Below are 23,404 nucleotides of genomic sequence, written 5' to 3' on the forward strand. Positions count from 1 at the left end.
AAAAAAATCTATTTTGGTGGATGGCTTAATTGAACTTCCTCCATCGTAAAATTATATTGTATGAACAAGGTTAAAATAATATCGAAACCCCTGTGACTTCTTTTCTCTTTTGCAATGCAATATGTGATGTATGATGCCTAAGCAAGACGTGTCCTCGACCTAATGGATTTGGATGCTACTTGCTTTTAGTGACTTGATGGTTCACAATTTTTGCGATTCATGCCCTAATATCGCATATGGCTATGTTCTTCATTCGTGTGTGAGCCGAGATATGTTATAGGTGTGACAATTTTACATTTTTAGGTGACAACTTACACTATCAACTTAACAAGGATAGGTCGGATTAGGAACGATTCTTTACTGGAGAAATCTAGATCACTATTTTTGAAATATCAAGAAATTCCTTTGCGTGCATCGTTTAGTGTGCAAGATAGCTATTTTTGTCACTATTTTGGGGCATTAAGGGGTCACAAATTAGGAAAGCACAATTTTCTAAATTTTTTGTATGTGTTCCATTAATTTTTGGGAATATTACTAATTTGTTTTGTTTGACCCAAACTTTTTAAGTACCATACGTAATGACCTATCGAACCATATTTGTTGCCTCTAGAGGATGCTCACCACTTTTGTAATCCTTTAGAGGTCACGAAAATGGTTTCTAATTTTTTTTTAATTTTCCCGGTGTGTTAGTCGATAATTTTTTGAAAATATGACGCCACTTTTTTAGTTTCTAGGGGTCACTCAACAAGAATTATGTGATTTTCGTAGTTTTTGGTGAGTTTTAGCCCATGAGTTTTTTGGTAATATGGATTACAAAAACTTTTTTGTCAAATCCTTTATAGAATCATCCATAATGACCCGGGGAACAACTCCCATGATCCATGATACTTATTTTAGCATTTAGGAGTCACTCAACAAGAATTAAGCGATTTTACAATTTTTCGTGTGTGTTAGTTCATGAATTTGTGTTGATACAAATTTCAAGAACTTTTTTGTCAAAATCTTCACAAAACCATCCATAATTACCTGGGTAACAATTCCAATAGCCTTACCATGATCCACACCATTTTTTTAGTATTTAGAGGCCACTCAACAAGAATTAGATGAATTTCTCAGTTTTTCGTGTGCGTTAGCTCATGCATCTTTTGGTGATATTGGCCAATTTACATAAATAAGATGATTTTCTCAGTTTTTTGTGAGACTGTATGTACTGCTCCCTCAACTTCCTACGAAGGTTCCAAAAAGGTTTCACAAAGAAATCATCCGGAAGCCATATCACCAAAATATTCATGGGCTAACACACACAAAAGACTCAAAATTGTCTAATTCCTATAAATTGCCCCCTAAGTGCCCAAAATGGACTCCGAAAATGGTGAGATTGTACATATTGCTCTCCCAACTCCCTACTGAGGGTTCCATAAAGGTTTCATAAAGAAATTGTCTGGAAGCCGTATCACCAAAATTTCCATTGGCTAACACACGAAAAGTTGCCTAATTCATGTAAATTGGCCCCTAAATATCCAAAATGGACTCTACAATGGTGATATTGTACGTAATTCTACCCCAAATCCCTACAGAGGGTTGCGTAATGGTTTCACAAAGAAAATAGTCTGGGGGCCATTTAGACACAATATTAATGGGCTAACAATCATAAAAAAGCTGAGAAAATCTCCCAATTTCTGTAAATTTCCCCCAAAATGCCCAAAATAGACTCTGAAAATAGTTAGACTGTACGTATTGATCCTCCAACTCCCTACGAAGGGTTACATAAAGATTTCACAAAGAAATCGTCTAGAAGTCGTATCACCAAAATATTCATAGGCTAAACGCACACGAAAAATTGAGAAAATTGCCTAATTCCTGTAAATTGGCCTCGAAATACCTAAAATGGACTCTAAAAATGGTGATATAGTACTTACTTTTCCCCCAACTACCTATGAAGTGTTCCGTAAATATTTCGCAAAGAAATCGTCTGAAAGTCATATCACCAAAATTCATAAGCTAACACACATAAAAATTGAGAAGATCGTCTAATTCTTGTAAATTGCACCCTAAATACCCAAAATTGACTCTAAAAATGGTGAGACTGTACGTACTACTCCCCCAACTCCCTACGGAGGTTTCAATAAAAGTTTCACAAAGAAATCGTTCGGAAGTCATATCACCAAAATATTTATGGGGTAACACACACGAAAAATTGATAAAATCGCCTAATTCTCGTAAATTGCCCCCATAAATTCCCAAAATGGACTTCAAAAATGGTTAGATTGTACGTACTGCTCTCTCAAATCCCTATGGAGGGTTTAATAAAGGTTTTACAAAGAAATCGTCTGGAAGCCGTATCACCAAATATTCAAAGGCTAACACATGAAAGATTGAGAAAATTGAGAAAATTGTTTGATTCCTATAAATTGCGCCCTAAATACCCAAAATGGACTCTAATGGTGATACTGTACGTACTTCTTCCCCAACTCCCTATGGAGGATTCCTTAGAGGTTTGGAAAAAAAATCATCTAGAAGTCATATTACCAAAATTTAATCATGGGCTAACACACACAAAAAATTGAGAAAATCGCCTAATTCTTGTAAATTGCCCCATTAATATCCAAAATGGACTTTGAAAATGGTGAGACTATATGTACTGTTCCCCCGAATCCCTATATAAGGTTCCATAAATATTTCGCAAAGAAATTGTCCAGAAGCCATATCACTAAAATATTCATGGCTAACACACACAAAAACTGAGAAAATCACCTAACACCTGTTAATTGCCTCATAAATACAAAAAAATGGACTTTGAAATGGGAAGACTATACGTATTGCTCCCCTAACTTTCTACGAAGGGTTCGTAAAGGTTTCATAAAGAAATCGTCTTGAAGCCATATCACCAAAATATTCATGGCTAACACACACAAAAATTTGAGAAAATCGCCTAACTACTGTAAATTGGCCCCTAAATGCCCAAAATGGACTTTGAAAATGGTGAGAGTGTACGTACTGCTCCCCCAACTCCCTATGTAGGGTTACATACAGATTTCACAAAGAAATCGTTTGGAAGCCGTGTCACCAAAATATTTATAGGTTAACACACATGAAAGATTGAAAAAATTGGCTAATTCTTGTAAATTGGCCTCTAAATACCCAAAATGGACTATAAAAATGGTAATACTCTACGTACTTATCCCCCAACTCCCTATAGAGGGTTCCGTAGAGGTTTCATAAATAAATCGTCTGAAAGCCGTAGCACCAAAATATTCATGGGTTAACACACAAAAAACTGAGAAAATAGCCTAATTCTTGTAAATTACCCCCTAAACGCCCAAAATGGACTCTGATAATGGTAAGATTGTACGTACTGCTCCCCCAACTCTCTACGGAGGGTTCCATAAAGGTTTCAGAAAGAATTCTCCCGAAAGTCATATCACCAAAATATTCCTAGGCTAACCCACAAATTGAGAAAATCGCCTAATTCCTAGAAATTCCCCCCTAAATACCCAAAATGGGCTTCGAAAATTGTGAGACTAGATGTACTGCTCCCCAAACTCCCTACAGAGGGTTCCAGAAAGGTTTCGCAAATAAATCATCTGAAAGCTATAGTATAATAATATTCATGGGCTAACATATAAAAACAAACTGAGAAAATTGTCTTAATTCCTATAAATTTGGCCTTAAATGCCAAAAAAGGACTCTGAAAATGGTGAGACTCTACGTACTTCACCTCCAATCCCTACGAAGGGTTCCATAAAGGTTTCACAAAGAAATCGTCTGTAAGTTATATCACCAAATTATTCATGGGCTAATACATACAAAAATAATATATGAGAAAATCACCTAATTAAGGTAAATTGGCCTTTAAATGCCTAAAATTGGCTCCGAAAATGGTGAGACTGTACGTATTGCTCCCCCAACTCCTTATTGGGGGGGGGGGGGTTCCATAAAGATTTCACAAACAAATCATCACGAAGCTGTATCACCAAAATATGCGTAGGCTAACACACACGAAAAATTGAGAGATCACCTAATTACTATAAATTGGCCCCTAAATACCCAAAATGGACTCTAAAAATGGTGATATTGTACGTACTTCTCCCCCAAATCCCTACGGAGGGTTTGGTTGAGGATTCACAAAGAAATCATTCGGAAGCCATATCCCAAAAATATTCATGGGCCAACCGCACACAAAATTTGAGAAAACCGCTTAATTATTGTAAATTGTCCCCTAAATGCCCGAAGAAAATGATGAGACTGTACGTATTGCTCCTTCAACTCCCTACGGACGATTCTGTAAAGGTTTCGCAAAGAAATCATCCAGAGGCCATATCACCAAAATATTCATGGGCTAACACATACAAAAAAATTGAGAAAATTACTGAATTCCTGTAAATTGCCCCCTAAATAGCCAAAATGAACTTCGAAAATGATGAGACGGTACATACTGCTCCTTCAACTCCCTACGAAGAGTTCCACAACGGTTTCACAAAGAAATCGTATAGAAGCCATATCACCAAGATATTCCTTGGCTAACACACACAAAATTAAGAAAATTATCGACTTTTCTAAATTACCCTAAAAATACCAAAAATAAACTTAAAAAATGGTGAGACTCTATGTACTGCTCCCCAACTCCTTACGAAGAAGTCTATAAAGGCTTCACAAAAAATCATCTGAAAGTCGTATCACCAAAATATTCAAAGACTAACACACACGAAAAATTGAGAAAATTGCCTAATTTCTGTAAATTGGCCTCTAAATACCCAAAATGGACTCTAAAAATGGTAATTACTAGATGAAATTCTCCCCCAACTCCCTACGGAGGGTTCCATTGAGGTTTCACAAGGAAATCGTTCGGAAGTCATATCCAAAAAATATTCATGGGCTAACACACACAAAAAATGGAGAAAATCACATAATTCTTGTAAATTACCCCTTAAATCCCCAAAATGGACTCTGAAAATGGTGAGACTGTAGGTACTGCTCCCTCAACTCCCTACGGAGTGTTCCATAAAATTTTCGCAAAGAAATCGTCCATAAGTCATATCACTAAAATATTCATAGGCTAACACACACAAATAACTGAGAAAATTGCTTAATTCTTGTAATACCCCCCTAAATGCCAAAAAGGGACTCTAAAAATAGTGAGACTATACGTACTGCTCCCCAAATTTCCTATAGAGGGTTTCGTAAAAGTTTCACAAAGAAATCATTCGGAAGCCATATCACCAAAATATTCATGGGTTAATACACACAAAAAACTAAGAAAATCGCCTAATTCTTGTAAATTGCCCCCCTAAATGCCCAAAATGGACTCTGAAAATCGTGAGACTGTACGTATTGCTCCCCCTATGAAGGGTTACATAAAGGTTTCACAAAGAAATTTTACGGAAGCCATATCACCAAAATATTCATAGGCTAATAATATACACGAAAATTTGATAAAATCGTTTAATTCATGTAAATTGGCCCATAGCCCAAAATGGACTCTGAAAATGGTGAGACTGTACGTATTGCTCTCACAAAATGGTGAGACTGTAAGTACTGCTCCCACAACTCGTCAAGAAGCTATATCACCAAAATATTCATAGGCTAACACACACAAAAAATTGAGAAAATTGCTTAATTACTGTAAATTGGCCCTTAAATATCCAAAATAGACTCTAAAAATGGTGATAATGTATGTACGTCTCCCCCAACTCCCTACGGAGGGTTTCGTAGAGGTTTCGCAAAGAAATCAATGGAAAGTCATATCACCATAATATTAGTGAACTAACACACACAAAATAGTGGGACTATAGACTATGCTTTCCTCAACGTCCTCATAAAGTTTTATCTAAAAAAATGTCTTCCTTAGTGGACGAACAGTGGGATCACAAAAGCAAAAATAATAAAATAATGAATTTGGAAAAAAGAATTTGACTAAAATCTTATACATTAATCATCAATGTTAAGAAGGTCTATAATTTTCATTATAATTCTTTAATATAGTTTTTCTTTGAATTTTTTTAAAAAATATTGTGTCCAAAAAGTTAATCAATCCACGTCTAATATTCTTTCGTGGTTTATTTATATATTAAAACTTTTTTAAAATAAAAAGAAGAGACGTACCAGTATGGGAGCAAAGTCAACTGATAATAAAATAAATGAATTTATGTTTTGTTTGAAATATATATAGTGATAATCGATTTTTTTTGTTTTGTTATATTACAGAGCAAATTTTCTTATAATTATAGAGTTCAAGTTAATTTACGTGAATCTCATCTAATTTCCCGGATACTTATTTTTTCCATCATTAGATGTACTAATTACTTAATTCTATCCACTTTACCTCCGCAATATAAAACATTCAACTCATGAAACATACTATAAGCTTTATTGTAAAATTATGAAGTATATATTCTTATAATTTTTACTAAAGAAATATTACCAATCAATGTTCAGCAAACAAATTTACCTATAATTACCTAATTATATATAGATATTTTTTACTCTACATATAATTTAGGGAAAAGGGTCAAAAATACCCTTCAACTTTGGTTTATTGTTTGACTTTACCCTCGCCGTTAAGATGAAGTTAAATTTACCCTCACCGTTACTAATTTCACCAAAATTACCCCTCAAATGGATGGAAAGCCCCAAATCAACTAAAATTACCCAATTTTGATTAAAATGACCCGATTTCTCTTTTAATCTGAACCCGACCCACGAATTCATACCAAATTAAAACCCTAAATCCATTTCTCTAATCTTCCTCTCCTTCCTCAGTTGAAATACCCTATTATAGAGGCAAAAAAGCTCAACTACAATATCATTCTCCTTCTCCTCACAAGGTAAGTCATTTTCTATTGAGTTAATTTCATTTTATTATGCTAATGGATATTTAACAATGAAAGTTGCTAGCATATCACATTAGCGGGTAATTGAAAATAAATAATTTGTAATTTCGATCGGTAATTTTAGAGAAACTTTTGTGTTTTTTTCATTTCAGAAATAGAGTTGATTGATCAATGATGAAGATCGAGGTGGGAAAATCGACTATGGTGTAGCCTGTGACTGAGATGCCGCAACTAAGGCTGTGGAACTCTGTGGGAAAATCAACGATGGTGTAGCCTGTGACGGAGACTCCGCAACCGAGGTTGTGGAACTCTAATGTGGATTTGGTGGTGCCTAATTTCCACACACCAGTGTTTGTTTCTATAGGCCAACAAGATCCCTAAATTTTTTTGACCGAAAGGTGCTTAAGGAGGTATTAAGCAAAGCTCTACTGCTGTTTTATCCGATGGGTGAGAGGCTGTGCAGGGACGAAGATGGCCATATTGAGATTGATGGTAAGGGCCAAGGTGTGTTGTTTTGCAGAAGTTGAGTGATGGTGTGGTGGATGATTTTGGTGATTTTGCACCGACGTTAGGGCTTCAAGGCTTATTCCGACAGGTGATTACTCAGAAGGAATGCAATCTTATGCTCTCTTAGTGTAATGGGTAAAAGAGATTGGGTTTTAGGTTAGAGGGGTCGGGGCATTGGGTTTAAAATGGGGAATGGGTCCTTTTTTAAAATTCGGGTTAATTTGGGTCAATTTTGGGGATTCTGTCCATTTGAGGGGTAATTTTGGTGAAATTAGTAACGGTGAGGGTAAATTTAACTTCATTTTAACGGCGAGGGTAAAGTCAAACAATAAACCAAAGTTGAAGGGTATTTTTGACCTTTTTCCCTATAATTTAATGTCTAACTTAAATCCTCATACAAAAATGACAAAAAAATGTGTACTGATAAAGAAAATATGGAGTACCTAAAGTACTGATTTGTACTTTTTTCCAAGTCTCAAAAAATTAAACACTCTTTAATAAACTTATTAGGTATTAATAGTTAGTATTAATTGAAAACAACAGAAATTGATTTTTAATAACTTAGTTCATGAACAAATGGTTCTAAAATTAATTAATAAAAAGATTTCAAAATTAAATAAATAGTCAAACTTATTTTTAAGTATATCACAAAATATAATGGAGTAGTTGAAACATTTCAATATCAAAGAAATCAACGTTTATAGTTGGCAACAAGTAAAATCCACATACTTGAAGCCATGCATCCGTCATAGGAAGGTTCTTTTTCATTCCGTGTTTGGTGTTCGCTTTTGAGTCCGCTTTATCTGAATTCATATTGGAAAATTTCATGTTAGCGAGTAAAATACTTCCTATTAAAGGTGACTTCAAACTCAGAACTTGAACTCGAACTCGAGACATCTGAGGAGGAATATTTACTAATTACCATTCTACCACAATCTTTGGTTTAAGTTTATTTACCACTAATGAACTAAAGAAACAAGAATACAATTTTTTATTTTTTTTAAACTATGTGTATGATTATCATTCAATTATATATTATTATTGATACTTGTAGGTCTCAAACTGTAAATGTCCATGAGATAGAGGCAACACATGGAAACCAAAATGGTAAGAGAGTGGAAATATTGAAAATTAGCAATCATTTTCCCTTAGCAACATTTTGTGGCATGTGAAGTGATATGCCACTTTGCACATTCATATGTTGTTCTCATGATTTTCTTTATAGCAAGTAAATGATGTGAAAATAATTCAAAGTGATCAAGAAGTGGAGTTTTTATAAGTAAAATTAGAATATGTTACATATTTTTTTACATTTGAATTGGTCCTTTAGACAGAGCTACCTCTAAAGGTGTTTTACTATAAATACATAGGCAAGTGAATCCCACAAAGGCATCACTTCTCAACTGAAAAACTTAAGGTTATCTCCTTTCTTCTTACTCTAACTAGCCACATTTGGGAGGTTAGGTGGTGTAATTTTCCGACGAAATGAGGCTTCAAGGTGACGGCCCTGCCAAGGGTCGTCAATATTTTCCACAAATATTAACGGCGTTGGTTATATTGGTTGTTGCTAATGTAGTGTCGGCAGACCCTTATGTATACTCTTCTCCACCACCTCCAACGTATGAGTACAAGTCACCACCGCCTCCTTCTCCTTCTCCACCACCACCTTATGTGTACAAATCTCCACCTCCTCCTTCTCCATCTCCACCTCCACCATACGTGTATACGTCTCCACCCCCTCCATCACCATCTCCACCACCACCATATGTGTATAAGTCTCCACCACCTCCATCGCCATCTCCACCTCCACCATATTATTACAAATCTCCTCCTCCACCATCACCTTCACCACCACCTCCGTATTACTACAAGTCTCCACCTCCACCTTCACCATCACCTCCACCGCCATACTATTACAAATCTCCACCTCCTCCCTCACCATCACCACCCCACCATATTACTATAAGTCTCCACCTCCTCCATCACCTTCACCTCCACCACCATACTATTACAAATCTCCACCACCTCCTTCGCCTTCTCCTCCACCACCTTATTACTACAAGTCTCCTCCACCACCATCTTCATCACCACCACCACCATACTATTACAAGTCTCCTCCTCCACCATCCCCATTACCACCCCCACCATACTATTACAAGTCTCCACCACCACCTTCTAAATCACCTCCTCCCCCCTACTATTACAATTCTCCGCCACCACCAGTGAAGTCTCCCCCTCCACCATATTACTACTCCTCACCACCACCACCAAAGAAATCACCTCCTCCACCATATCACTACACTTCCCCACCACCACCTGTTAACTCACCACCTCCTCCATACTACTACTCCTCTCCACCACCACCCAAGAAATCACCTCCTCCACCATATCATTACACTTCTCCACCACCACCTGTTAAGTCACCACCTCCTCCTTACTACTACAACTCTCCACCACCACCTGTTAAGTCACCACCTCCTCCATACTACTACAAGTCTCCACCACCACCAACTCATTACTATCCTCCACATCATCAATTTGTGGTCAAAGTTGTCGGAAAAGTCTATTGCTTTAGATGTTATGATTGGAAGCACCCAAAAATGTCTCACGGCAAGAAACACCTGAAAGGTACCATAGTCTTTATATCATGCCTGCTTTCTTTATTTTCTCTTAATTTGTCATAAGATAAATTATCCAACTATATATTCTCCTTTTTGTTGCTTTGTACTATATGCCTTTATCATAATTCATAAATGTGTCTCGTTTTATTTGAATCTTCAATCCTCTTTTGTTGTCATCCATATCTATAGTTAAAATTAAGATTTTAAAACGTCAAGACAATTTATAAGGCAACAACTATAAATATAGGGCATAGTTCTGCAGTTTGTGTTAATTAATGTATTATTTCTGTTTTCACATGGATTTAGGGGCTGTTGTTGAAGTAACTTGCAAGGCTGGTGACAAGAAAATTGTGACTTATGGCACCACTAAGATCAATGGCAAATTTAGCATCACAGTTGAAGGATTTGAATATAGCAAATATGGAGCAAAGGCTTGCAAGGCTAAACTCCACAATGCTCCTAAGGATTCAAAGTGTAGCATTCCTACAAATCTTCATTGGGGAATTAAGGGTGCTAACCTCAAAGTGAAGTCAAAGAATAAATATGAAGTTGTTCTCTATGCAAAACCATTTGCTTATGGTTCTAAGACACCTTATGCCGAATGCAAAAAGCCCAAGCCTACACCTGCTCCATACTACTACAAATCTCCTCCACCTCCATCACCGACTTATGTTTATAAGTCACCACCTCCTCCATCACCAAAGTATGTGTATAAGTCTCCACCACCACCTGCTTACTTTTACAAATCTCCGCCACCACCAACTAAGTCTCCACCACCTCATTATTATTACAAGTCTCCACCTCCACCATCACCAAAACCTACACCAGTATACTATTACAAATCTCCGCCCCCACCAACTAAGTCTCCACCACCTGCATATTATTACAAGTCTCCACCTCCACCATCACCAAAACCTGTGCCAGTATACTATTATAAATCTCCGCCGCCACCAACTAAGTCTCCACCACCTCCATATTACTACAAGTCTCCACCTCCACCATCACCAAAACCTGTGCCAGTATACTATTATAAATCTCCGCCCCCACCAACTAAGTCTCCACCACCTCCATATTACTACAAGTCTCCACCTCCACCATCACCAAAACCTGCACCAGTATACTATTATAAATCACCCCCACCCCCGTCACCATCACCACCTCCACCTTACTACTACAAGTCTCCACCACCACCATCACCTTCTCCCCCACCTCCCTACTACTATAAGTCTCCTCCACCACCATCGTCATCTCCTCCTCCACCCTACTACTACAAGTCCCCTCCTCCACCATCTCCATCACCACCTCCACCATACTACTACAAGTCACCACCACCACCATCGCCGTCTCCTCCACCACCCTATTACTACAAGTCACCACCACCACCATCGCCATCTCCTCCACCACCATACTACTACAAGTCTCCACCACCACCATCACCATCACCTCCACCACCCTACTACTACAAGTCTCCTCCACCCCCATCGCCTTCTCCCCCTCCACCATACTACTACAAGTCACCACCACCACCTTCCCCATCTCCTCCACCACCCTACTACTACAAGTCTCCTCCACCACCATCCTCATCACCTCCCCCACCCTACTACTACAAGTCCCCTCCTCCACCATCGCCTTCTCCTCCACCACCTTACTACTACCACTCTCCACCTCCACCGGTTAAGTCTCCTCCTCCACCCTATTACTACAACTCACCTCCTCCACCCGTGAAATCACCTCCTCCACCAGTATACGTTTATGCTTCTCCACCACCTCCAACTCACTACTAAGTATTTCTTGGAGCTCAACCATTCTCCGAATCAATCAAGTGAGCATCTATTTGAATTGTGATATTTTTTTTATATAAGACTTTTTTTTCTTCCAAATAAATCTCTAATCTTCTATTTGGTTGTTTCTATTCAGATTTCAATTTGATGCACAAAATAAAGAATGGTTTCTTGAGGGAAAGATTCAAACTTCAATGGCAGAAATCAATTAATTTTTTGAATGAGATCTTCTATTTTACAATTGGAAGATTGATACTTCATGACATGGACCAGTTTGCTTCAACTTCTCCTCTGGCCCTCTTGCTCATTGTTCTCACTGCTTGTTCATGGAGAAATAGCTTCAATAACTTAATTATTCCTTACAATAAGTTATTATTTATTGGTTCTTGAGTTTTAATGTTTTATTCCTTTACCCATTCATTTCCTATTAGTTATTGTATGTTGTTTTCTTGTACTTTGTACTTCGTGTACAAATCATGAATAAGAAGATTAATTTTGTTATATTCACTACTTTTTTTAAACAAATGAGTCGAGCCTATTTACACAACGTCATTTAAGGCGCAACTATCTTCTTTTAAACTTTGCATATATATATGTAGCCAATTAATTAAGAGTGCGGCTTTTAATATTAAAATAGTTATTGTTGTTGCAAGCTTGAAGCGCGAGTTAAATCAAGCGAGTGTTATTGAAAAAAACTAGTTTTCTTCTTTCGAAAGTTCTTATATACAAGATTTTACGGAGTAATTTTGAACACCAACTAAAGATTAACATTATTATAAGCTTGATGTAAGGCTTCATAACATTTTGTAATAATGTTTGAAATATGTTTACAAACATACGATATGATATAAGACTTAGACCAAATAAATGCATGAGATCCGAGATCTCCATACACAAATGCATGAAGTTCAATCATATATGCATGAACTTCATGTGAATATATCTAAGTTTTACCAAGTCAAACTTAAAATGTATATATTTGAAAGTCAGACTCGCCTAAAGTTGATTTAAAACACTTAAAAGATATTAGGTCTTGAAATGGGCTATATGTGTAGTTTGACCATAAAATAAGTGGATGGACTTGTCCAATGCTTAAAAAGAGCCAAAATTTTAACACTTATTTTTTGGAGATTGATTTAAAAATACTTCAAGGTGTGGAGCTTCGATAAGGGTCTAGGGCAATAAACGATACGACATATGTAATCTTAGATCAAAAGTTTAACGGATAACAAAATTGCTCAATATCGAATAGTTCATAAAAGGTCAATAAATTTTTCTAATTCAATTTGGATTTGGCAATGGTATCAAATTATGAAAATCACATGGTGGTTCCATATTTTCCTCATTATTTAGCAACTAGACCACGTAATTACCTAAACCTTGGACTTTGAAACAATCATTCTCCTACCTAATTAAGAGGTGTTTATGACACTGTATTAACTGGCTATTGAGGTCTTCTTCAATAATAAAAAAATAATAGGATCATATATTAACATTTTTGGTCTTTCGATTATTGATACGTTTAAATTTTAGTCCTGTTGATATATGACTAATTAGCATTTACAACTGTCAATGAATTGAATGTGCACTTTTAATCCTTTTGCTTATGAATATTCACAAATTTGTAGTGTTAATTTCTTACCCATCAACACTCATTGTACTATGCAACTTTCCTAATATACATGTATATACATATCCAAAGTTAGGGGCGGAGGTAACCTTCAGGATATTGACGATGTAAATCTGTTAAAATAAATATGTTCAAAACATAAATTTACTAGCATGTGAGGTTGCCGTCCTAAAAATAGCACGTTCTCATAAAATTAAAATCTTAGGTCCGTCTCTATTAGTTCAAAGTCAACCACAACTGCTAAACCAAAAGGACCATTATTATGAGATCTCAGTGTTCATTGAGGCAACATGTGCAGGAAAATCAAAATATATATTTAATGGAAAGAAAGTGGAAATATTAAAAGTTAGCAATCATTTTCCAATACAACATTTTATGGCATGTGTGTCTCTTTGTAGCAGGTAATTGTTACTACAACTTGTTATATAGATATTGTGGAAATATTCAAAGTGATCAAGAAATGGATTTTACTATATTTTAAGTCAATGATTATCAATTAGAACAATTGAATTAGTCCCTTAGACACCTCTAAACCAAAGGCTACTTCCTATGAAGTGTTACTATAAATACATAGGCTATGAATCCCCAAAAGGCATCACTTCTCAACTGAAAAACTATAGGTTATATCCTTTCTTCTTCCTCTAACTAGCCACATTTGGGGCTAGGTGGTGTAATTTTCCAACGAAATGAGGCTTCAAGGTGGCGGCCCTACCAAGGGTCGTCAATATTTGCCACAAATCTTAACGGCGTTGGTTATATTGGTTGTTGCTAATGTAGTGTCGGCAGACCCTTATGTGTACTCTTCTCCACCACCTCCAGCGTATGAGTACAAGTCACCACCGCCTCCTTCTCCTTCTCCACCACCACCTTATGTATACAAATCTCCACCTCCTCCCTCACCGTCTCCACCACCACCCTATGTGTATAAGTCTCCACCACCTCCATCACCATCACCACCACCTCCATATTACTACAAGTCTCCACCTCCACCTTCACCATCGCCTCCACCACCATACTATTACAAATCTCCACCACCACCTTCACCATCACCACCCCCACCATATTATTATAAGTCACCACCACCACCTTCTCCTTCACCTCCTCCACCATACTATTACAAATCTCCACCACCTCCTTCACCTTCTCCCCCACCACCTTATTACTACAAGTCTCCACCTCCTCCATCACCATCACCACCACCACCATACTACTACAAGTCTCCTCCTCCACCATCCCCATCACCACCCCCACCATACTACTACAAGTCTCCACCACCACCTACTAAATCACCTCCTCCCCCGTACTATTACACTTCACCACCACCACCAGTGAAGTCTCCCCCTCCACCATATTACTACTCCTCACCACCACCACCAAAGAAATCACCTCCCCCACCATATCACTACACTTCTCCACCACCACCTGTTAAGTCACCACCTCCTCCATACTACTACTCCTCGCCACCACCACCAAAGAAATCACCTCCTCCACCATATCACTACAGTTCCCCACCACCACCAGTTAAGTCACCTCCAACTCCATACTACTACAAGTCTCCACCACCACCACCAAAGAAGTCTTCTCCCCCACCATACTACTATACTTCACCACCACCACCAACTCACTACTATCCTCCACATCATCAATTTGTGGTCAAAGTTGTTGGCAAAGTCTATTGTTTTAGATGTTATGATTGGAAGCATCCAGAAATGTCTCATGGCAAGAAACACCTAAAAGGTACCATAGACTTTATAATTTATATATACTACACTCAAGCAACATTGTTTGTTCTTGCCAGAAGTGGAAAGATCTAAATGATAATTTATTAACAACTCAATTAATTTCATGTTAACTGATGTATTATTTCTTTTTTATACATGAATTAGGTGCTGTTGTTGAAGTGACATGCAAGGCTGGTGACAAGGAAATTGTGAGTTATGGTACCACTAAGATCAATGGTAAATTTAGCATCACAGTTGAAGGATTTGAATATAGCAAATATGGAGCAAAGGCTTGCAAGGCTAAACTACACAATGCTCCAAAGGATTCGAAGTGTAGCATTCCTACAAATCTTCATTGGGGAATTAAGGGTGCTAATCTCAAAGTGAAGTCAAAGAATAAATATGAAGTTGTTCTCTATGCAAAACCATTTGCTTATGGCTCAAAGACACCTTACGCAAAATGCCAAAAGCCCAAGTCTACACCTGCTCCGTATTATTATAAATCTCCTCCACCTCCATCACCAACTTACGTTTATAAGTCACCACCTCCTCCATCACCAACATATGTTTACAAGTCACCACCTCCTCCAACTCCGACATACGTTTACAAGTCTCCACCACCACCTACTTATTATTACAAGTCTCCACCTCCACCATCACCAAAACCTTCACCTTCACCTGTATACTATTATAAATCACCACCACCTCCATCACCATCGCCTCCAGCTCCTTACTATTACAAATCTCCACCACCACCAACTAAGTCTCCACCACCTCCTTATTACTACAAGTCTCCACCTCCACCATCACCAAAACCTGCACCTGTATACTATTATAAATCACCACCACCTCCATCACCATCACCACCCCCACCTTATTATTACAAGTCTCCACCACCACCATCTCCTTCACCTCCTCCACCATACTACTATAAGTCCCCACCACCACCATCGCCATCTCCTCCACCACCATACTACTACAAGTCCCCTCCTCCCCCATCACCTTCTCCTCCTCCACCATACTACTATAAGTCACCACCACCACCGTCACCATCTCCTCCACCACCCTACTACTACAAGTCTCCTCCACCACCGTCACCATCTCCCCCACCACCATACTACTATAAGTCACCACCACCACCTTCACCGTCTCCTCCACCACCCTATTATTACAAGTCTCCACCACCACCATCACCATCACCTCCACCACCCTACTACTACAAGTCTCCTCCTCCTCCATCACCTTCTCCCCCTCCACCATACTACTACAAGTCACCACCACCTCCATCACCATCTCCTCCACCATCCTACTACTACAAGTCTCCTCCACCACCATCCCCGTCACCACCCCCACCCTACTACTACAAGTCGCCTTCTCCACCACCTCCTTACTACTATCACTCTCCCCCTCCACCAGTAAAGTCTCCTCCCCCTCCTTATTACTATAGCTCACCTCCTCCACCCGTGAAATCACCTCCTCCACCAGTATATATTTACGCTTCACCACCACCTCCCATCCACTACTAAGAAACTTCAAGAGTTCAATCACTCTCCACAATCAATCAAGTGAGTTGACATTTGATTTGTGATTCTTTTTCATAGATTAATTTTGTCTATTTCTTTTCTTTCAATTAAGGCTCTAATTTTCTTTTTGGTTGTTTCTTTTCAGGTTTTAGTTTGAAGCACAAAATAAATTATGATGGCTTCTTGAGGAGAAGATTCAAATGTCAATGGAACAATGCTTCATAGTGTTTATTTCTTTGTAATTTATTGTTTGTATTGAGGATATCCTCATTTTATTCATTACTACTAATTAAATTGTATTTTGTTAGTTTGTGCACAAATCAATAAGAAGGTCAATTTGGTCCCAAATGATATATAGCTTCATAACAACGATTATTTTTCACAAGCAAAATTGATCAATAATAACTAAGTACTGAATAAAATTGCGATTCAAAATTCGTAATCGATATAATTATACCTCCCAGTCTCCCATACATATAAATGTGCTTTTTAACTTGACTTTAATTGGTATCTATGTCCTCAAACTTTTATGTGACATATAAAATTGAACAAGTAGACGCACGCGTCTTATGTGACATATTGCACGTAGGATGTCAGGTAGAATGCAAATTGTCACATAGGACGTCATGTAAGATGCATGTTTCTTCTTGTTCAATTTTGTACAAATTTTAGTGGCTACTTATGTACACCCAAAGTTGAAAGGCATAGATATCAATTGAAGCCAAATTATAAATCACATTTATGTATAATGCCAAAATATTTTCTTACAACCAAACATCAAAAAATTAAAAATAAATCATATAAAATTTTCCATCATAATGCGCCCTAAAAGGATAAAAATCCATTTCTAGTTTGTTCTATGCTTTTGATGATCCTTTTTGCTCAACATATTGGACCAATAAAAAGCTGCAAAAAAAATTATAAGTATTGCATCCACATGTAGTCGATTTCATCATTGAGAATTCACATGCATTTTCAAATATTATTACAATGAAAATACTTATATAAGAAAAAAAAAATATAGTTACAAAATATGTAAATATATAGTTTGATCCTTATTTTGTGGTCCAGTCAATTGATCATATATACACTTTTGATCAATCTGACATTGAACTTCAATAAATTAGTGAATTATTAAGAGTTAACTTATTCGATTATCAATATGTTATTTTAAATTTATATTGTTACTTCAAGATAATATAGTTCTGAAAATAATTTAAATATCGCATATTTCGGTACATCAAGGGATAAATCCACTTTTAACTCATTGAAAGTTGGATGTGTTTTGTCTTATATTATAAGGATCAAAACCAAAATTCATTACTAATTGAGGGAATAAACATATAATATCCTCATTAAGAAATAATAATAAAAAAATAAAGTAACAATTTGGGAGGAAATTAAAGTCAACTAAGGAAATAATTGAAGTTATGTCGGCTTGTAATTTTAAATTAGTATAATGTCAGAACTAATATCCAATATTCCCTGTAATTAAACAAAAATGACAGAAATATTCTCTTATTAAATATATATATATATATATATATATATATATACACACACACTTACAATTCAGAAATGTGTAATAAACAAAACAAACATGATTAGGTAATTCTTTATTTATTTTTAGGGGTTTTTTCATCTGGTGTTTGGTGTCTGGTGTCTAGCTTCTGTTTTGTAGTTCGATAACTCAAATTCACATCAAAACATTTTATATTGGATGATAAAACGCTCTTTATAAAAAAAACGATTGAATTAACTTCAAACCATTTCTTGTGCATGTCATACCAAGTCTCCACAAGCAATGTAACTAAACTAACATTGTATAGCATTTTAGAGTACTTCCATTTGTAATTGTTGAAACATTTCAATCTTAAAGAAATTGTTGTATTCTAAATTAAGTTTCTAGTCCACAATTTACAAAATAATTTGTACTCTAAATCAAGACAATCTTGTCTTTTCTGTCATAATCATAGTATTAGGAACTTATCGGCTCAACTAATTCAAATTTCCTATGCATAGGACCTATTCTCCCTACCAGTAATATCTTCATTCCTAAAATTCAATCTCGAAACCTCGTTAAAGTAAAGAATCGTCCACCTCATGATATTCCATAATGATATGCAAAAGATATTTAAGAACATGCTACATAATGAATAATTATTTGTAAATAGAAAAACACAAATAATTGTGAGATCTCACTCTATATGAGACAAAACAAAAAGTTCAAAAATGCAAGAGAAGTGGAAATAATTTTAAATTAGCACTCACTTGCCTTAAACCATTTTATGATATGTTTATATTTACTTGTTAAAGAAGTTGCATGGAAAATTCAAAGTGATCTAGTAATGGACTTTAAAAATAAAAATAAAAATAAAATAAAAAATTAATCTAGCTGTTTTAAGTTCTTAATAATTTTAATCATTGATTAACAATCAGATTAATTGAATTGGTCACTTGTTGACAACTCTATACCAGCTAGTAGTTATTCTTAAAATGTTACTATAAATACTTTGTACACTCAATCAACTAAATTCATCACTTCTCAACTATAACACTATAGTCTTTCTCTCTTTTTTTTCTTCAAGTTTTCAAGTTTTTGGAGATTTTTGTAGCCATATTTGAGGGGTGGGTGGTGGTGTTTTCCGGCGAAAATGAAGTTTAACGGTGGCGGCCCCACGAGGGGTCGTCGTTTGCGGCTGATCTTAGTGGCATTGGCCGTATTGGTTGTGGCAAATGTAGTATCGGCTGACCCTTATGTATATTCTTCTCCACCTCCTCCCGCGTATGAGTACAAGTCACCACCACCTCCTTCTCCTTCTCCGCCTCCACCTTACGTATACAAATCTCCACCTCCTCCTTCACCTTCTCCCCCGCCTCCATATGTCTATACGTCTCCACCTCCTCCTTCACCATCTCCACCACCACCATATGTATACAAGTCTCCACCACCTCCATCTCCCTCTCCACCACCACCATATGTATACAAGTCTCCACCTCCCCCGTCACCATCACCACCTCCACCGTATTACTACAAGTCACCTCCTCCGCCATCACCTTCACCACCACCACCATACTACTATAAATCTCCTCCACCACCTTCACCATCACCCCCACCACCATATTATTACAAATCTCCACCACCTCCCTCACCATCACCACCTCCACCATACTACTATAAATCTCCACCACCTCCTTCGCCTTCTCCACCACCACCTTACTATTACAAATCTCCTCCACCACCATCACCGTCACCTCCACCACCTTACTACTATAAATCTCCACCGCCTCCTAAGTCTTCACCACCCCCACCTTACTACTACAACTCCCCACCCCCACCCAAGAAGTCACCTCCACCACCATATTACTATAATTCTCCACCACCCCCGAAGAAGTCTCCTCCTCCACCATACTACTACAACTCTCCTCCACCACCAAAGAAATCACCTCCTCCACCATATCACTACACTTCACCACCACCACCAGCTAAGTCACCTCCTCCACCATACTACTATAGCTCTCCTCCACCACCAAAGAAATCACCTCCTCCACCGTATCACTACACTTCTCCACCACCACCAGCTAAGTCGTCTCCTTCACCATACTACTACACTTCACCACCACCACCAAAGAAATCATCTCCTCCACCATACTACTACACTTCCCCACCACCACCTACTCACTATTATCCTCCACATCATCACTTTGTGGTCAAGGTTGTTGGAAAAGTTTACTGTTTTAGATGCTATGATAAGGATTACCCAGAAAAGTCTCATGCTAAGAAGCACCTCAAAGGTACAAATATATGTTTTACTTCAATTTATTTCAATTTTTTTATTCTTTACAGTATACTATTCATCATTAGAAGTGTCTTTGTAAATTCAATTTATTTTTAGTATTAATTGAGTATTATTTCTTCTTTCTATGAATTAGATGCTGTTGTTGAGGTAACTTGCAAAGCTGGTGACAAGAAAATTGTGAGTTATGGTACCACTAAGAACAATGGTAAATTTAGCATCACAGTTGAAGGATTTGAATATAGCAAATATGGAGCAAAGGCTTGCAAGGCTAAACTCCACAATGCTCCTAAGGATTCAAAGTGTAGCATTCCTACAAATCTTCATTGGGGAATTAAGGGTGCTAACCTCAAAGTGAAGTCAAAGAATAAATATGAAGTTGTACTCTATGCAAAACCATTTGCTTATGGCTCAAAGACACCTTATGCAGAATGCCTAAAACCCAAGCCTACACCTGCTCCATACTATTATAAATCTCCTCCACCTCCATCACCGACTTATGTTTATAAGTCACCACCTCCTCCATCACCAAAATATGTGTACAAGTCACCACCTCCCCCAACCCCGACATACGTTTATAAGTCTCCACCACCACCTGCTTACTATTACAAATCTCCACCACCACCAACTAAGTCTCCACCACATTACTATTACAAATCTCCACCTCCACCATCACCAAAACCTGCACCGGTATACTATTATAAATCTCCACCTCCACCATCGCCAAAACCTGCACCCGTGTACTATTATAAATCACCACCACCACCATCACCAAAACCTGCACCCGTGTACTATTATAAGTCACCACCACCACCATCACCAAAACCTGCACCGGTATACTATTATAAGTCACCACCACCACCATCACCTTCTCCCCCACCTCCTTACTACTACAAGTCTCCTCCACCACCATCACCAAAACCTGCACCTGTATACTATTATAAATCACCACCACCACCATCACCATCTCCTCCTCCACCATACTATTACAACTCTCCACCACCACCATCGCCATCTCCGCCACCACCATACTACTACAAGTCCCCACCCCCACCATCACCTTCTCCTCCACCACCTTACTACTACAAGTCCCCACCGCCACCATCACCTTCTCCCCCTCCACCATACTACTACAAGTCTCCTCCACCCCCATCACCATCTCCTCCACCACCATACTACTACAAGTCTCCTCCACCCCCATCGCCATCTCCTCCACCACCTTACTACTACAAGTCTCCACCACCCCCATCACCATCACCTCCACCACCCTACTATTACAAGTCTCCTCCTCCACCATCCCCATCACCACCTCCACCCTACTACTACAAGTCACCACCTCCACCGTCACCTTCTCCTCCACCTCCCTACTATTACCACTCTCCACCTCCACCAGTAAAATCTCCTCCTCCCCCCTACTACTACAACTCACCTCCTCCACCCGTGAAATCACCTCCTCCACCAGCATACATTTACGCCTCTCCACCAGCTCCAACCCACTACTAAGTTCTAAAAAGAGCTTAGCCATTCTCCATAACCAATTAAGTAAGTAACTCTTTCTATTTTTCCTATGAGATCAACCTTTTATTCTTCTTATAATTCAATTAAGACTCTAACATTGTGTTTCATTTTTCAGATCCTAGTTTGAGGAGAAGCTCCAATCATCATTGGCATGAAGCAGTTAACATGGAGCAATTTGTTTCTTCTTATCTTGTGGCCTTCTTGCACATTGTTATCATTGTATCTTCTTGGTGGAAGCTTCAACAACTTAATTAATTATTCCTTATAGGAAGAAAATAATTTGTTAGTGGTCCTTTGAGGTGTATCTGACTTTGATATTTCAAAGGCTTTAATTTATTAATTTTCCATTAGTTATCACTACTTGTTTTGTGTATCTTCATGTGCTTTATGCACCAAATCAATAAAAGATGAAGTTTGTTCTTTTTCATTGTTTTGTCTTGTTCCCTTTCCAAACAAGTTACAAATTTGTTTATTCATATTCATGTTGATTTATTAGTAAGTTTTCACTTTCTTGACTAATCCAATGTGATGCAAAATAATCAAGAATCTCCAATCACCCCCAAATTATTTATATTGTAAATCTATCAAAAGCGGCCCACAATTAGATTTTTGTGAGGCGTATAGAGAGGTTGTTTTTGATAGACTCTCGGCTAAAAAAATGTCAACAATGAAGAAAAAGTAAGAAAGAAAAAGAGAACAAAATAGCAATGTACAAAACAAGTGTAGCAACAGATATTAATGCATGTTGGAGAAAAAGAAACTATGTAATACCTAAATCATAATACTATAGAGATACAAAAACTCAATATTACCAATTAATCTTCGACCACCATATTTTCCTATTTATGGTCATGTCCTCGGTAAGCTATGTCCTACCATGTCATACTTAATTCACCTCCGCCCCCAAATCTCTCTATGGCCTACCTCTACCTCTCCTAACTACGCAATACCTAAATCATATTACTAAAAGTTGTGTCATGTCTTATAGGTACTCTTTGATGGAGGTGTTAAACGTGGTGACAATTTTAGCGGCCAAATAAGTTACATTTTTCAATAATAATTGCGTACTCTTTTCACTTAGATTAATATTTTTCTTCTTAGTTAAATGTTTGTTGAATAAATAAATAATCAAATGCTAGAGTGCTTGGAGTTGATTCACTAAGCTTTTTTATTTATATATATCTGCTGGTAAAGTTGACATACGGGTTCAATGTTGACAAATTGCTTATAGTCCGAGTTTTCAAATATCGACTGTTAGATCATATACATTTGTATACACGAGTGTTCCCGACCTTTTGTGGAGGTAGAGAGGTTGTTTGACCTTCAGGATTGCAAATTGCAAATTAATAATACTAGTAATTAGTAGTTACTAATAATGAGGAGAGGAGGTGGCTACTCTAATCCTCAACCTTTCGGGGGTCATGTCTTCGATAAACAAAAATTATGTCATGTGCTATCTAATCATATCTTTATTAC

At 37.5% G+C, this 23,404-nt stretch overlaps 2 protein-coding genes across 2 annotated transcripts; both read left to right on the top strand.

Annotated features, from left to right (window-relative positions):
• Positions 1-8,732: 8,732 nt before the first annotated feature.
• LOC125828452 (uncharacterized) lies at positions 8,733-22,354 on the top strand. Its single transcript, XM_049507739.1, has 6 exons — positions 8,733-8,835; positions 14,069-15,106; positions 15,256-16,604; positions 19,229-20,408; positions 20,547-21,952; positions 22,044-22,354. The coding sequence occupies exons 1-5, from the start codon at positions 8,823-8,825 to the stop codon at positions 21,911-21,913; spliced, it is 4,947 nt and encodes a 1,648-aa protein (XP_049363696.1). The 5' UTR covers positions 8,733-8,822; the 3' UTR covers positions 21,914-21,952; positions 22,044-22,354.
• On the top strand, positions 8,959-11,763 carry LOC125828419 (extensin-2-like). Its single transcript, XM_049507718.1, has 3 exons — positions 8,959-8,962; positions 9,210-9,799; positions 10,663-11,763. The coding sequence occupies exons 1-3, from the start codon at positions 8,959-8,961 to the stop codon at positions 11,740-11,742; spliced, it is 1,674 nt and encodes a 557-aa protein (XP_049363675.1). The 3' UTR covers positions 11,743-11,763.
• Positions 22,355-23,404: the final 1,050 nt, after the last annotated feature.

The sequence above is a fragment of the Solanum verrucosum genome, unplaced genomic scaffold, assembly GCF_900185275.1.
Source record: "Solanum verrucosum unplaced genomic scaffold, falcon-dt-bn FXZP01000273.1, whole genome shotgun sequence".
Lineage (NCBI taxonomy): Eukaryota > Viridiplantae > Streptophyta > Magnoliopsida > Solanales > Solanaceae > Solanum > Solanum verrucosum.